The sequence below is a fragment of the Corvus moneduloides genome, chromosome 5, assembly GCF_009650955.1.
Source record: "Corvus moneduloides isolate bCorMon1 chromosome 5, bCorMon1.pri, whole genome shotgun sequence".
Taxonomy (NCBI): domain Eukaryota; kingdom Metazoa; phylum Chordata; class Aves; order Passeriformes; family Corvidae; genus Corvus; species Corvus moneduloides.
In genome coordinates, this window is record NC_045480.1 from 69439645 (window position 1) to 69456781 (window position 17137).

At 41.1% G+C, this 17137-nt stretch overlaps 2 protein-coding genes across 12 annotated transcripts in view; both read right to left on the minus strand.

Annotated features, from left to right (window-relative positions):
• Window positions 1–5508: 5508 nt before the first annotated feature.
• On the minus strand, window positions 5509–14612 carry ADAD1 (adenosine deaminase domain containing 1). 2 transcript variants are annotated; one of them, XM_032110553.1, is made up of 12 exons: window positions 14156–14612; window positions 13616–13835; window positions 12572–12745; window positions 11976–12143; window positions 11380–11442; window positions 10774–10896; window positions 10533–10656; window positions 10185–10322; window positions 9165–9391; window positions 8404–8641; window positions 7852–7984; window positions 5509–7310 (listed from the first exon to the last, which is right to left on the minus strand). In XM_032110553.1, exons 2-12 carry the CDS (start codon window positions 13800–13802, stop codon window positions 7197–7199), a joined length of 1689 nt encoding a protein of 562 aa, XP_031966444.1. In that variant the 5' UTR covers window positions 13803–13835; window positions 14156–14612; the 3' UTR covers window positions 5509–7196. The 2 variants fall into 2 exon arrangements, with proteins under 2 accessions (XP_031966444.1, XP_031966443.1); XM_032110552.1 differs by having other exon boundaries at window positions 10185–10355; window positions 14156–14610.
• A 147-nt stretch (window positions 14613–14759) lies between these two features.
• KIAA1109 (KIAA1109 ortholog) overlaps window positions 14760–17137 on the minus strand; it is an 88959-nt gene continuing 86581 nt past the window's right edge. For all 10 annotated transcript variants that reach the window (XM_032110563.1, XM_032110559.1, XM_032110560.1 and 7 more), the window contains 3 exons: window positions 16783–16917; window positions 16176–16341; window positions 14760–15459 (listed from right to left, as the gene is read on the minus strand). In XM_032110563.1, coding sequence (XP_031966454.1) covers window positions 15243–15459; window positions 16176–16341; window positions 16783–16917 — 518 coding nt within the window. In that variant the 3' untranslated portion in view covers window positions 14760–15242. The remainder of the gene's footprint in view (window positions 15460–16175; window positions 16342–16782; window positions 16918–17137) is intronic.

Sequence of the window (17137 nt, forward strand, 5' to 3'; positions counted from 1 at the left end):
GGCTGCTGATTTGTACTACCTTTCATTCAGCATGCAAACAGCCTAATAAACAAGAGCATGAATTATTCAGTACTGGGAAGTAGTTAAAGCTTTACACAAGTTATCTGTCATCTGCTTTGAACCTCTGGTAAGTTTCTAATTCAGAAGACTTCTCACTTAACAACAATTTTGTTCCAGTGCAGATTTAAAGTCAGATTCTGCAACCACTTCCTTATCTGTGTCCCTTTTCTCATGTGCTGGCAGCTTTAAGACCTGACTACCTCAGAGCTCCAGGGCTTAAATGCAAATGTTTGGGGCTGATCAGTAACGTATTGTCAGTGAGTGCCTGAAATAGCTTGCAAAAGTGATGCATAAAGTTATTTACCCTGTTCAAAAGCCAGCTCTGATGCAGACATTAGATAGAGCAACTAAAGTGAATCAACTGAAGATGCCTCTAGGAGAGGCCACCTGTTTGCTAACACATGATTTTCCAATGGCAACCAGGAGTAAAACTCAGTCTAGGAGTAACTATTGCAGCTTTCTGTCCCCAAGAGATATTGCAACACTTCAAGTGTCTTGTAAAGATTACTCACTTTTCAAAAGCTACAGAATTAAAGCCACACGTAACATCCCCCAATACAACTTTGAGGGCAACAAATGAACTGTAATACACTGCAGATAACAAGCAGCTCAGTTCCTGAGATGAGAGTAAAAACAACAGGGAACTGAGATTTTGAAAACTGGAACAAGGAAAACAAGTGACGTGTATAACAATTTTGCTTTTGTTCGTAGGAGTGCAGTCAGACAACTCTAGAATGTTACCTGGCAGAACTGAAAGTCTTGAAAGAAGATGTGGAAGGGGAGAACCAGACACATATTACAAATATCGAAAAGAATCTTAACAAATTGAAGGTAGGCAATCTTTTACAAGTGCTACCCAAAAAAAGGATATGAAAAAAGAAGTAAGTGTTTCACTGTGTTTATGCATCAAGATCTGTGTTATCAACTCATGAAAATACAGGGTTTTATACAAGAATATGCTAAAATTAACTACATGAAAACAGCTATTTGCATGGTAATGTAATACAGTAAAATAGATTTGAGCCCTACTGGTTATACAAGCCAACATTTAACAAAATATGACATTTGTTTTCTTTGCTGAATCATGCAAAGCCTCTTATGCTGACAAAAGCTTGCTTTTAGGAGCATAACAACTATTTACACAGCAATGGCTTTGAAAACTGTGCCATGAGTTTATGACTGGAGGGCCCAGGGATGAATGTAGTACACCCTGACATACTACTAAAATAAAATCCATGGCCTAGAGATCCTTGTAGCATTTTAGGAGTACTCTTCAGGCTACAAATATTAAGGGTTATTTTTTTTTAAAGTAAAATCTTTAGAAAAGTTGATGTATCATTGTTAAAACCAGCTAGCAAGAGTGTTATCCCCAATCAATAAAATTCTCTGTATTGCAGGTCGGTAATTCCTCAAACCCGACATGCAAGAAGTGTGAATCCAATGAGAAGAAAAAGTTCCCCGAATTTCGCCAAGAACTGGAGAGCTTCCTGCAATCTATGCTGAGAGAAATTGTATAACTATTTTTATTTTTACTGCTACATTATTTATTGAAGTATTTAATTACGAATAATTTATATATTTTGCCATGTGGCATACTACTAGCTTGTCCATTTTGGGACCACTGAATGTACTTAATGTGGGTGGTAAGACAGTCTGTTCTAAGATCACACTTGATCCTTTCTGTAAGCCCTAGGGGCTCAACGTTCTTTGGAAAACTCATTCATTGTCACTTTGTCAGCAACATGAGACGACTATTTATTGAAAAACCTATTAAAAGTTACTTGTAGATTATATTTAATAAATGTCATGGACGTATAAAAATCATGTCTAGAGTCTTCTTTGTTACATGATAGTGTCTTTTTTTACAGGTGGCTAAATACTCTATTCTTTTAAAAACACACAAAACCCCCCAGTGAAGCATTTAGCAGCATGCAAGTGTGCAGGTACCAGACTCAAAGCAAGACACCTGCAGATAACCTTATTTAAGCAATACAAAATGCCAGTTTATGCTGGCATGCAGCACAAGGTATACAGTAATAGTACCAAATTGCCTCCCACAAAAAAGAACCCCAAAACCATCTCTTTTTTTTCTGAGCTGTACTACTCAGCTACACCAGCTTTCTGCAGGACACACTTTTCTCATTAGTGTAAGCAAAACATATAGTTCTCAAAATTCTTCAGAGACAGGGAAACATTATGAAAACAGTAACACACCTGACATAACTGTGAAGGTAACTGAGGTCCCAGAACAACAACCGACACAAAATTAATGATCAATGTATAAATCCATGTGAACACACTGGATTGTCAGAAAGCATTCTGTGGAACCTCAGAAATGTCCCTACTCCCAGTGCAGAGGGACCCCGTTATGTGACACTGTAATTTTATGCAGGAAAAGATAATGCAAGAGCATCTTTTACAATACAAAAGCCCCAAATCAACGCTAACAAGGCAGGCTATAACTGATGAGAGTGAGCCTACTACAACAGCTATCAGCTATCGTTTAGACTTTGATGCGTTTTCCTGGTGGGTGTGGTATGGAGTACTTCACCTTACACTTAAAACCAGACTAACAATGGAAAAAACAGCAGTTTCCTTACACGCTGCAAAGAGAAGACAGGCGTTAATGACAGCTTTCTGCCAAAACTGGGAAAATACTCACAGCACTGCCGTCTGTTTCTCTACTCATCTTCTCTTCCCACGGAGTGCTCTGTCCCCACCCACAAGGACTCAGGAAAGTAAATACTGTCAGTCACTTCAGCCACAAACAGATAAGCTCCACCCTCTCTTCAAATCAGATGACAGTAATAACAAAAATACTTGAATACAGTAGGACATAGAAGATGAGAAAACAGGCAAGAAACTTCTGCGTAAGAATTCCTTCTTGGAAGGAATTGTCAATCTTTGTAGAAAAATCCTCTTTACACAGATTCCTTCTTACTCCATAAATTCTTAGAAGTAGCATGCAGAAAGAAACAGCATCACACACAATACATGGCTTTGCAAACAAACCTCTTCCAGTCTCAGCTCAGACATTTGTCTGCAGTGCTGTCCCAGGTCTCAGCAACCAGAGAGAGAGGGTGAAGGAGCCATTCTCATGAAACACAATTCCCTTTATAAATGAGGCTTCCTTTATCATTTCCTTAAGCACAAGAGCCCTCAACTTTGGCAATCGGGTAAAACCTACCCTGGAGTCAGTCTGTGGAGTTGGACATCCCACATGGAATAACAAAGACATTTTCTAAGTTCCTAAACAGTAAGCATTAGGTAAGGTAGGAACAGTCAAATAGTTCAGAAAGCAGGAAAGGATGGTAAAGAGATATTCACCCATGGACTCATAAGGAAAGGCAGAGGCTGGAGCTCACTATTTCACAAACACAAGCACTGTAAAAACATGTACTTTCTTTGGCATTTGGTCTGCACAAACTGCTCTGGAGTTGGGCTATTCTGAGACAGCTGTAGATTTACAGTCACAGAAGGAGGAGGCTTTGCCTATCCTAGCTCTAGTTTTGAGGATTACCACACCACTTTTGCACTTTTCCACACTCTGCTGTGGATTTTCAAAACATTTTCAGGCTGGCTTGCTCCCCATGTAGCACCTCCAGCAAGCACATCAAGACACTTTTTCAAAGAAATACTTCCATATAGACTGCTAATTCATAGAGCTAGCTGAGACATGAGGAAGGTGCTTGTGCTACACATGGTTGTAGTCACTTATGTCTGTCAAATTTACATCTGGTTAGAGGCAGGTTCACATAATTAAAATGTCTGCAGGATCAGCTCCTGTATTTGCCCAAGCTTTAAAAGATGTCCTTAGAGAAAAAGGATGGTGTTAGAAGCATGAAAATGGTTAACAAGGTGAACTGTATTAGACATACCTTGCCCCTGTAAGTTATAAAAAAACCTCAGCAGAATCCCTTAAAATAGTTATAAAAATTGATTTCCTGAGCTGCCTTCTCCTGCTTGATTGTGCAGCTCTAGTATGAAATTAAGATGTATGACATGACACACATGTGACATGACATGGGCGTATACATATTTGGCATGTGACATTTATGTGACATGCATCTGACATCTGAGAGTATGAAGTCTGAGATGGGGCGTGACATGATACAATGTGTGACATTATTATTAGTCCAGCCTCAAGCAGTGGCAAAACCATCTGTGGGATTCTTTTTGCCCAAAAACCCAGGGGCAGTTGGTGGGTAATGCAGAGAGATGGGGAAACACGATGTGTAGCTCAAGGGGATTTGATTTTTGGGTGAGAACAGTCTGTAATACTGGATTGTGTAGTATCATATGTATTGTGTGTACATCTAGGATGGATAGACCCACAGTGATGGACCAAAGGAACTCAACCAACATTGTGGAAGAAGAGCCATTGACTGTGGAATGATACCTGTGCTCGTATGTAGGAAGGATGAATAATGTTCTGGTCCCAGTCAGGACAGGGTTAAGTTTTTGCAGTATCCAGGAGAGGGCATGGCCAAGCCACAGAGGTCATTCTGTATCATCTCACACCATTACCAGGGATAGAGGAAAGGGACACTCTCCCAGGGGGGAGTTCCTTCTGGTTGAGAAAATGGTGGAGGGAGCTGTCCACTATTGTCTATTATTGGCAGTTTTTTTTCCCCATACGAACCATTGCTGCTTCCAGTGATTTGTTTTTATCTCAACCCCATGACCTTTGCCTTTCTGCCTCCCACTTCTCTCCATCCCACTGCAGAAGGGAGGTGAGAAGGGGGAAACAGCCAAGTGAGAGAGAGCAGCATGTGCAAAGTCTCAGTGCAGGCACAGAATTGGGAAGTACCATTCCTAAATGTCACTGTGTGTCACTCTGCATGTGTGAGTCAGGTAGAGCTGCTGGAAGTGGAAAGAACACCCCTACACAACACCCCACCCTTCTCCATATCCATGTGTACATTCATTCTTCCCCCTGGAGCTCAGTTCTTCTCAAGCAGGGAGGGGAGAGGCTGAGCTCAGCCACAGGCTGCTGCTGCTGCTCCCATGCCTCTGTCTGCTCTGTGCCCCATCTGTATGATCCACGCCTGCTCTGTGCCCACACAGTTTGTTAATCGTACCTGTTGGGAATACAGCTTCAGCCTCAGCTCTGGAGCTGCAGCACTCTTGCCTCACTCAGGCCTGTAGGATTGTATGCTTTGAAATTACTGAAGTAGCCAAGGAAAAACCTGGATGCAACCCCTCCATGCTTCCATTTACTAGCTAAGTGCATGCTGCATATGCTGTTACATAATTGAAGAACAACCTGGATACAAGAACTGGATCTACACTGGTGTCATCCAAGTCATTTCTCAAGGACACAGTGATCGTGTCCAGGACAACACATCCTTTTCACTAACAAACCTCTCTCTTCCTAAGGCAGCGCCTAAGTTTCATGGAAATTTCAGTTCACTGTTCAATTAATAAAATGGCTGAAGTACACAAAAGAATCTCAATACTTGTACATGTTTAAGGCTTCTGGGTTAACTACAAGAAACACCTTGGTGCTGACACCTCAGCAAAGGTCTAAGTCCATAAAGAAAAACAGTCCAGAATTGTACAGAATGCAAACACATGAGTGGTATGCTATGGGTATGTCAGACTTGACATGTGTATCACTTTCCAGCATGTGTATGAATGCAGGTACAGCTAAGACATTGTCAAGGACATTTATTGAACTTTTAACACTCCTACAAAAAGGCAACACCGTGCTCTAGCCTGGAATACGATGGCCATTCCCAAGCTTTCTTAGTAAGAAAACATTACATGGAACAAGCAGTTTGTGTAGCACATGCTACAAAAAACCAACAACCACCACACAACCTCCCAAGTTGAAGTAACAGAAAACAAGAGAGCAGGTAAGCCAAAAAAAGGTCGAAGAACAAGTAGCAACAAGTCAGCGAGTTTCAACAACTTGTAAATCAGCATTAAGATCATCTCCACAGAAGACTCCACATACTAGTTAGAAAAACAGATTAAGGAAAAAAAATAGCAGGAGGAGGAACACTAATAAGGCAAAACATGACTACAGCACTACACTCGCTATTCCTGATGTATAAGAACACTGCATAACTTCCCACCCTTGCATGATTTACAGAAATCAAGGAACATAATCCAGGTGTATTGTCTAGCTTGAACACACCAGTGTTTCACAGCATCACACCAACTCCAACCCTGGCACCTTAACAACACCCTCCCAATGCTACCATGTTCTTACCAGAATTACAAGGAAGCAAATTCCCTTGTGACAGGCACTATTTTCCCGGTTACTGTGTACGCGGACAACTTCGCAAGGCCTTGTCAGTGCAGTGATGAAGTCATCTGTGGGTGCAGGAGTCCAACTCATCCACAAGCATTAACATTGATGGGGTTTGATGCAGCCCACAAAAGCTGAAAAAACCTTGTTTACGGTGACTGCTGTAGTACATTGCATTATTTTCTTATTTACAGCTTTGACACCCGTATAATGCTTTAAACCCACTATCAAACACAGCAATTGTCACAAAACAGGTGAGTTTTGTGACAGCCAGGTTCATTCCAGGTTGCACATTCGTAAGTACACTAATTACTATTTAACTCTTCTAGAACAACATAAACTACAAGCCACTTGGCAAATCCACACGAAACAACACTCTTAGCAAAGGATGGATGCCTACGGATACAGCACAGATTGCCAATTTTTGTTTCTGAAAGACTCTTGGGTGTATGCTTTTTTTGGGTAAGAAAGCCAGCTTTTACTGATATTTTTTCTTTTCTAAAGTTATGAAAAAGGCAGGAAAAAGCAGAAATCAACATGCAGAAATCCTGAAACTATCAGGAAAAAAAACATGTTCATTCCATGGGGTGGGGATTTGTAGGAGTGGGGGTAAGGGAGCTGAAATGAGGTGGCACTGGGGTGGCAGAGCAGAACAAAGATTTACAAACATGTTGGACACACCTACCCTAAGAATAAACACCAGTTTTGGGAAAAGACTGAACTGTTACACATGGTTTACTAACTGCATTTAAACTAGCAAGAAGCAGTTCTGGAATTGTTTTCTTCCTATGACTATGAACTTAAAGTTGAATATTTTACTAATCAGAACTATATTTACTGAAACATCATTCAAACAGACTTCACATCCAATCCACCTCCATCAGTCACTGAATTGTTCAATATGTGGAGACTTCACAATCCATGATCCATATCTGTGCTCCTCTAAGTAGCTCTGCAGCAAGCTTTTAGCTTCTTGGTACAACTGAGATTTAATCTAAAAAAAGAAAAAAGGCAGACCTTGAAATATCTCAAGAATGATGGTTACAGAGATGCGTGTTCTTTACCACTAACATGTAATAAGCATAAGCACAAACACTGTAAAAATGATACCATAAATCTTACAGTTCCCTCAGCTGCTGACAATGAGAGGAAGTTTTAGACTCTAAAAACATATTCCTTTTGGGCATTTATTGGGAAAAGAAAATTGCTCAGAGTGTTCTGTGTTTTTCAGTGTTTTCAATTCTAGTAATACCTTTATAAAGAAAACGAACAGTAATTATCATTCAGTGCAAATCTGAACACATGAATAGTCAATTAGCAAGCTTTAAATTTCCCTAAAGTAGTTTCTGAATCATTTAAAAAATTCTCTCTTCCATGTTTTGACAGAAGGAAAAAAAGAAAGATGCTTACTTTATACAAGCTGTTCAGGTGAACTCGTCATCAAAACAGAAAATCACCCCTGGGTATCAAACCAGGTTTGAGAGTAGCCACTAAGAGACTCCTTATTCCCGCTCCCCCTCCCTGAGTCAGCTTACCTTTGCCTCATGGTATGTTGCAAACTGCAGCAAATCATCCCGTCCAGCTTCCCTGGCGAGCATACTGAAGCGGCTGAACATGGCGGCCTTGCACAGGCGACTGGCCAGGCAGGTGCCGCTGCGGAATGGGGAGCTGCAGCGGGAGCAGGGAAACGGGGACGGAACTCAGGAACAAGCATACCACAGGGAGATTGCTTTCATCGTTACAGGGGTTTTGCCCTCCCTCCTAAGACTTTGTGGATTTGATCAAGCTGGAATTCACCTCAATTACAGTCCATCTCAATTAGAATCCTAATTAGCTTTATGCATTGTGAAAGCTAAAACGTTTTCGCTACTACAGACAACGGGACTAGAGACACCTCCACTCAGAGAACTGTTTTGTTTGGTATCCTGGTATCTCACTGTGAAGTTACAAGGTCTCTAAAACCACACCTAATCACAGGATGCATTCAGCGAGCACAGGACAGAATCTCTCTTATAGCTTAAAAACTGAATACTCCAATGAACCAGCACAAACTCATCATTTCCAACAAAATGAAGATAAATGCTGACCTTTCAGTGGTTTTCCCACTTAATCCATCCACAACCTCCAGGGATGCATCTGACAATGTCCAATTCAAACTAAGCGACCACTGGTTTAAATCCTTTTGGACTGGCAGTGCAGCTTTCACCAAGTAAATATGAGATCTGTTGACCAGGTAAGGCATGGGAAGCTTTGATACAAGTTCATCATTAAGACGCTGCTTTATGGTTACATCCAGTCCTTTTGTATCCTTACAACTTCCATTTCCTAGTAAACAGGACAAGATCAGTCACACAGAAGTACATCAAATTAAAAAAAACCCAAAGTTAAGCATGCAGATGTTTCTGCATTCTTAGAAATTGTATTATAGTAATTCCTTCACATAAAATTAATGTTTGGAAAGATCAGTAGACCAGTGCAACATTCACTTTGCAGAACAGAAATGATTTCCCACTTTCTTCTCCAGAGACATCATTCTTTTCATTGGATGCCTTCTTTTTTTGAACCATTGTTTTTCACCAACCCTTTATGTTCCCTGCAGAAGACACCACTAAAACAGAACTTTGGTATTCCAGATTACAAAATATGCTAAAGAGTTGGCCCACATTACTCCACATCCAGCAGCATTTCTGACTGGCTACTAAATAAATATACTTTGGTCCACTGGAGCTCAAGGAACAATGCTGTATTTCTTTAAAGAACTTGTGGTTTAGTTCATGTTTTATAAAAGGCAATCAAACTGGAACATGAAAACACACAACCCCCCCACCGCAATTTGCACTAAACATACCCACAAGAATGTTGCTGATGTACATGGGTTTGATGAAGTGGCTCAGCAAGGCTCCCTGAAGACCAACCACCTCCCACTTTGCCAGTTTGTCAGCAGCTGACATGCTGCTCACTCTGACAGTCTTGCGGGGACAGCAAACAGCCAGGTAAATCCTGCCTTCTAGGGCAACATGCAGACACAGTTCTTCACTGGCTTCATAACCAGATAGAGACTGGGGACCGAGATGCCTGCGGGCAGGACAAGAGAACGGATTTCAATGAGAAAGCACTCTGATCAGAGATGACAGTTAAGTGCTATCTAATGCTGCTTCTCAGAAAAAAATCATCAGTAGATGTGGGCCTTGTATTATCTTCAGTGTTTGTAATTCTTAGAAACACCAGAGTGAGCTGCTCAAGTGCCTAGAACACTGAAAACAGTATTTAAATAGGAAATAGCTACTCAATCTAATCTTAGCTACCACTCCTGCACACATTAAAAAGACCAGCTGCAAACGAGCTGCCACTTTGTGTCTACTCACCCTCTAACAGAAGTTACTTGTGAAAAAAGAGCGGAAAGGTTCTTAAAGTCTCCTTTAAAACGTAACTTACACTGTGATTCTCCAAAATATTTAAACAAGAGGATGTAATGCATAAGAGAGACAAACCAGTGGTTTGTCTGAAGGAAAACAGTTTTTCCCCTTAGCTACACAGGGCTAAGAAGTCAAAGCAGAGTTTTGTTTCAATTCAAGGCTCTTTACACTTCAATCTTGCAGCGCAAAGGATGACATTAAGTCATCGCATCCACTTGTTCAGCAGTTAAATTCATGGTTTATTAGAATTTTAATAGTGTCTTGGGAAGGGGGGTTAACAGGTTATTGTCTGGAATAAACAAAAGCTCATCCTATAATCCATACCGAAGTTTTTTGTATCATCATATTGAGCTGTATCTCATATTTATCACTACTACCCTGTACATTAACATTCCCAAAACAAGACAAAAGTTAGTCTTCCTCTCTATCTCTGGAAATACCGTGGTACTTACAGCTCTGACTTTAACTGAGCAGTTCCTTTTGGAAGCTGGTTCATGTAGAGAGAGAGGGTTATATTCTGCTTTAGGGTAAGCAGCTTTGAGCCTGGTGCTGTGCAAAATATGGATCTCTCTGCCTTGCCTGCATTTTTGCTATAGAACAGCAAAAGATGCCTATATAAATACCTGAAAGAAAAATTAATTACAATAACATTGTATATTTTATGTAATATATACCTCATCCAGGTATATATTTGTATTATTATATATTATTTATTAGTTCATGTAACTGTAAAATGCAAGTGCAGAAGTAAAACTAAGACAAACTGGCTGCAAGGGAACTATCTGCAGAGACATTCCAACCTGAGCAGGGAACGCCTGGCAGTGACAATGGCATGGCTGTCATGCAAGAGCCTTCCACAGGACTCAAAGCGCCGGCTGTAGTTGCATTCTCCTGTCCCCAGAGCTACCACTTCATGATGCCCACCTAAAAACACAGAGGGTGGTAGGTTCTGGTTGCTGCCCACCAAGCTGCCCCCACACTCTCAGTGCTCTGTGGGAACAGGCTCTCACTCCCCAAAACTCACAATCAAACCAGACTTGCCCTTTTCAATGATGAAGGCAGCCAGGGAACTGCCACAGCTTTGGTACTCGGGGTGTTCGGTAGTCAGGCGGTTAAACACTTCTTCAAGTGTTTGTGAGAGTTTTTGATAGATATGCTCTCCTCCTAAATGAAACAACAGCAGCCAGCAAGACACACATTTGCAGGTAGGGGGAAAAAAAAGACATGAGCAACTTGCCAAATTATAAACCTGAACACACGTTAAAAGCACAACCACCCATACTTTTGGGATTCTGAAGATTTGAAGGTTTGAAAGAAGCTCAAGAATGCCTAAACACTTGATGCTTTTATCATTCACTATAGTAACAACAGGATATGGACCACGCTTGATCACCTACTGAACACTAGTTCAAGTAAGGACACAGAACATTGTTTCTATCACCTGAACTGGGCATAGAAATTCAAGCAATTTACTGAAGTTGTGTCCAGAACCGACCTTGTGATTCTAGTTCTTCCAGCCTTCTGCAAAGATGTTTAAAATAATAGTAACAACAGAGAGATTACTAAATGTATTAAAAGAAGAATTAAAAAAACCCCTATTTTCTGGGCAATTTGAATCAACAGAGGAAAAACAAGACTATTCCTTACCAGTCCTTGAAACACAAGCAGAGTTTGCTGGAGGTCGGAGCTCAGCAGGCACACAGGGAAAATCTAAGAATTTAACAACACTTTAAAGTGAGACGGACATTACTAATTCCTAAACATAAGTCTCACACTGTTTCCAACAAGTCAAACTTTCTAATTCTCTAACAATTTTCTTTTCTGATTCTGAAGGTCCTTGTAAGCTTAGAACTATTCAGACAGCAAAACTCAAAAGAAAATAAAATACTACAGCAACTGAATTCTGTTGAAAGCAGTAACTCAGCGGGGAACCCTTTTAATTGTAAAAATTCAAACCCACTTGAGACGTACTTCATGTTGCTGTACCTAGTGAGCAGCAAACCAAGTGCAACAAGAACAAATTAATTCCTTCAATATTCCTGGCATCAGCTGATGCAACTCAATACAAAAATGACAAAAATAAAAAACGGTTTCAGAACCAAAGTACAGATTTGCCCAAAGGATCTAAAAAACCTGGCAGAGGCCCTGATACTGCAGCATTTAATAAAACCACTGATATTTTGCATAGGACACTGTTAAACCAAGCATTTCAAGTTCTAATTAGGTGTTGCTACAATATTTACCTGAATCTTCAGAAGACTTTGCCCCTGTATTCTCCAAGTTAAGTAGCTCAGCAAGAGCCAGTTTAGCTGCATTTAATTTAGATTCCTTCTTGTTCTTTCCCAGCCCAGTGCTGTAGCACACACCATTTATCACAGCACAAAAGGCAAAATAAGGCCTTATGACACCACCTTTAAAGGAGAAGAAAAAAGCAGACACAATCAGTGAAATTATTTTAAGGTACTCTATCCATAGCTTTATGTCCTTATACTAAGTCCTAGAACAAATACAAAACAAAAAGACAATTTTGGCAAAGTACAACTCTCATCCTCCACCTCCTCAAGAATTTTGGTGGCTGTTGCTTCATGCAGTTTTCACTAAGTTCTGGTAACAGCCATAATTACACACAATTCACCTGATCTATTTCTGTGGCACTTCATGATGAGAAACAGCTGTGGAAGCAATAAAAGGACAGCCAAAACCCAATGTGTGCGGGGGGTACTGCAATCAGCAGTAAAAAAAGTTCAGCTGTACCAGTGCCATCAAATACTAACTGCAGCAACTCAGATCATCTTAAGGCCAAGCAAATACTACTTTATCTAGGAACAGAAGTATTTACCTGCCACACTCGTTTCTTTCAATTCAAGCTGCAGGTGGTGTATTTTGGCAAACAGATGCAAGGCAGATAGTGAGTTTATTACTCCCTGTTTGTATCTTTCAATCAAATCCAGGTCTTCCTGTGAGGGAAGGGCTGAAAATGTGGTGGTGTCTACTCCTTTGAAAAGGAAAGGTCCTTAAACAGAATTAAGGAGAGAACTGAACACACTCTCTGAAAATCTGCTTACAATAAATGCTTTTTAGATGCCTCTAAAGACACCAAAACAAAATTCGCTGTAACGCGTGACTGCTTTGTGCTCAACCCTATGTTAACAACAACAGCAATTCCAAAATTGTGCATGCGTCCTACTTAAAAATATCAAAGCTTTTACTTGTAGTAAATATAGACTAGTATTACAAAAAATACAACATACATTCCCCTCCCCTCTCTTGCAAATCAACAATCAAATCAAAGACGCTGATGGCAGATACCAAGCAGTGGAACCTGTGATTTTTCCCCACAAAACTATGCAGCAGTGGGACTCCCTGTTGTAAGACACTATAATAAAGTTTCAGCAACCACTAAACGGATAAAATCATCAGCTTCAGGGGTATGATATACACAGGCACAAGCACTTCCCAGCCAAGAACTAAAATCCTTGTTTGTAAGTATCGTAACAGGTACCTTTATCCCAGTACAATTACTCAAAGTGACAGAATTCAAAATACAACCTGGGACATCTGGAACTGCAGTTAGAACCCTTCACAATGTTATTTATGAAAATTCATGCAGCAGAATATATTCTGTATTTTGTCAATCTACAGTACTTTTAAAGTTTAACTTATAATTACGTAATGCTGCAGACTACATATGCCACCCCACAACAAACGGCTAACAAACTTCCAGCACAAAAAGACTTTAAAAGAGGAACAAGTTCATGCATCAAGAGATGCTAAAGAAAGCACTTAAGAAAATACAGTGATAAGAAAGAGTAGCAGAGGCTTGCAAAGTTACTTTTCAATAGCTTTAACAGCTAATCCCCACTGTATAAACTGGAAACTATACCTGGATTTTTCATCACCCCCGGTTCAGTGCACCTCATACCAGGTGGAGGATTCAGCTTTGCAGTCACAGGCTCGGAGAGATCCTTTGAAATTCGATGTCTGAGAACCTCGGGTGGTAAAATCTTCTCAGGCGCGGCGTGGGAGGTGAGCATCGTTGCACCCTCAAACCAGCCATTGCTGCTCGCCATTTTCGACCGACCTCAGGAAGCTTAACACTAACGCTGCGAGTAGTAAAGACACCCTGCCAAACACCCCGCAGTTCTCCTGGTCAAGCTGTTTCACAACAACACCAGGAACAACTCGCCCAGGCTGGGGTAGAACCCAGACCCGATGTCCTTCCCAGCAGGGTGGCCCCTTCTCCCTTCTGTTAAACCACCTTCCCTCACGCGTAACGCGGCTCTGCCGCTCGCCTTGCCACCCTCTCGAAGGACACACCAACTCCTCCAGCCTCTCTTGAGGGAGTGAGGCGAACTAAAGCAACAAAGCTGCTCCTTCCCAAGTTTCCAGGACAAGCTGGCGATGGAGTTGAAGGGTTTGGTACCTGCATCTGCTAGCCTCGTCCTGCTGTAGACGGTCTCTCAGCACTGACTGCCCGCCTGAGGCCACGCAAGGGTGGAGGTGCCGGGGAGGTGCCAGCCGCCCTGAGGCGATGGACTCCGAGCGCCCGCTCTGCCCGCTGGGCCTTCACAGCCAGGGGCGGCCCCTCACAGCCCTTCCCGCCATTTCATGAGGGAGAGGCACGCCCCGCCAACGGGGCGCGGCCGAGGCGCGAAGCCGCAGCTGTGGCTGAGGGAGGAGCAGCGGGGCGCGACCCGGCTTTGCCCCTGTGCTGCCTGCTCGGCTCCAAGAGCGCTTCCCAGGCAGCTGCTCGCCTTCCTGGCCCCCTGTTAGCCTTCCCAGGCCGCTCCTGCCGGGCACGGGCGGCACCCGAAGCCGCCACAGCCGTCACGGACCGGGAGCAGCCGCTCTCCTGATGCCAGCGAAAGCGCCGCGTCCCCGCTTGTGGTTGGGGCGCGCTTCCCGAGCTCCTGGCGCCCGGCCTCTGGGCTTTACCTCACTTAAATGACACCTTGCAAAGTTACACTTAAAACACTCTCTTCTTGTTGTTCAACTACTTTGATTAATACAAAAAAATAAAGGCCCTGTACAGTAGTTAAATTTTATTACAAGTGTAATAAAGTTCATGATTTTTAGCACTAAGGCAATCACAGTTTCATAAGTTATATATATATATATAATTTACACCGGTCTACATTGACAAATCAATTACTGGTCACATCAACAAGGGGTTTGTGTTATGGCAAATAAAATTTTAAGAAAATTCACAGTTAATCTGCAAGTATTGTAAAGATGCAGGATCATATTGCACATCATAAAATGGACACTGAGGAGCAGATTTACAGTGTTCCAGATATTCCTTCACAGAATACATTGGTCATTATCATCATCATGCAATAACTTCAAATACAGAATGGTATCAAGTACCACAGTAAACAGTTACTCACAATGTAAGTTTTAAATAGAGTAGCAAAGCTGTTAGGTTTCTCTTTAAACCATATTTAAGTTCTTAAAATATAATAAAATACTTTGATAAAATCAAATGGAGTTAGGGTTGTCACACTGTACTTTTAATATTCTTCTTTGTCTTTTCCTTTCTTTTCTTTTTCATCCTGTAGTGCAGTACCAAGTTTCTTTATAAGGACTGACAAAACTTTGTCCAAAGGATCCATGACACCACGCTGCAGCCACTTAGGGATAGTAGTCCGTGCATGGTGAAAGCCCAGCTTTTGAAGGATGTAGTCAACACCAACGGGATCAATTTTTCTCCCAGTCCAGGATATTAATCTAAAAAAACAATAAACAGAAGACTCAGTCTCAAACATAAATATAGCAAACAGACATTTGTATATACAAAAATCCATTTTCCCCAGTGTTGCTTAAATCTAACAGGCATTGTTTTGAACCTAATTTAGACAGAGAAGCTCAAGATGTTCAATGGAACATCCTCTCAAAGGAAGAGGATATTTAAGGAGGTGAAAAACCTTACTGGGCTGCCTGCAGATCATGTTTAAATTGATTTATTGCTGGCACAAAATGCCAAGTGTCAAGATCTGTTATGCCTGGATGGATGTGTTGTTTTGATATATGAATGAACACTCAGGTCCTCCAGCAGTGTAAGCAGAGGTTAAAAAAAAAAAACCAAACTCACACTGACTTTTCTCAGTTTCAATGATTACACACAGAAAATAGTGAATTGCTGCCATACACACTTTATTTTGTGCTAAGTTTAAACAGCCATATGGCGTTGAGTAGATCCTGCATTTTTAATTTTAAGGTGAGTGTTTAAAAACTAAAACTGAAATGCTAAGAATGGAAAACTGGAAGATGAAAATTGTATGGCTGAAAGTGAACGAGCTGTTGTAGGACAGAGTGAAATTAATGAGTTTAAGTTTACTGTATCCTAATTTTGAAGAGCCTCCAACGATGCCTTTAATCTGCATAAATTCTAATCTAGAAGTTAATGCACAGCCAAAGAGACTGCAGCCAAAGGTGCTTCTTACCTGAGCGTGGGTTCCAAATGCCAAGTATTGCACATAAATTCCCTCCAGTCGACTGTAGTGTAGGTAATGCTTTCCTCTGCCTCTTTGTCAGTGGAGCTGTCCTCAAGGACACCAACAGAGCTCTTCTGCCCTGGACGAGCAGCCAAAATGCGAGGAGGAAAAATTGCTGCAAAGGGGAGAGAGGAAAAACACCAGTCAGTCATGAGCAGCTCACTTGGATTCTTTTTGTACATAATTTAAATAAAACAAAAGCCCAAGTCTCAACAAGAAGAGAACCACCTCAGTTTTACAGATTTTCTGCAAAAGACCACATATTGCTTAAGAATGAACATGCCAAATTTGAATACTTCAACTGATATACTGAGGTAGAAAAGTAAATCATTCTGAAATCAGAAAAATGCATGTCTTGAAAGGACTCCACTGATGAAAGTAACAATAATAAAGCTTCCTAAACCAGTTTTCATCTGCCTATACCATCTTACGAAGAGAAAGTTAAACACCAGGCACCAAAATAGGAGCATGATTATGACTTGGAGTATATTTATTGTCAAATAATCTGACAACTGCAGATTGTCAGACAAATGTTACTTCATGAACAACAACTCACCTTTTTCTTTTTCTTTTAGATAAGCAGACACCAAGTCATGCAGAAACATGATCAGTTCAGCATCCATAGTCACACAGATGTGGTCTGTAAATTCAGTTACTACACTGCATTCCACCTTTGGTTTAACACTTGTATCTACAGTCAGATAAAAATAGTATCAATACACTTACAGGTACATACAGTGCATGTAAAAAGTACATAGAATTTGAATGCAAGTCATTTGAAAATAGTATTTCTTTCATTGAACCAGCAACTCTTGAGAGGAAGTACCACAGTTAACATTTGTGTTTAGCACTTTTTGAACAGTTTTCCCATCAGAGTCACCTCTGGTATTTTAGAAAGGATATTGAAAATA

Bases quoted from the DNA above. Each gene is read 5' to 3' on its own strand.
- ADAD1 (XM_032110552.1), bottom strand. From the start codon at position 13,802: ATGGCGAGCAGCAATGGCTGGTTTGAGGGTGCAACGATGCTCACCTCC. The intron at 10,897-11,379 runs GTAAGGAATAGT...TGTTTCATTTAG, and splicing joins TGCTTGTGTTTCAAGGACTG to GAGGAGAGCATATCTATCAA. The intron at 7,311-7,851 runs GTAAGCTGACTC...TTCTTTTTTTAG, and splicing joins CAACATACCATGAGGCAAAG to ATTAAATCTCAGTTGTACCA.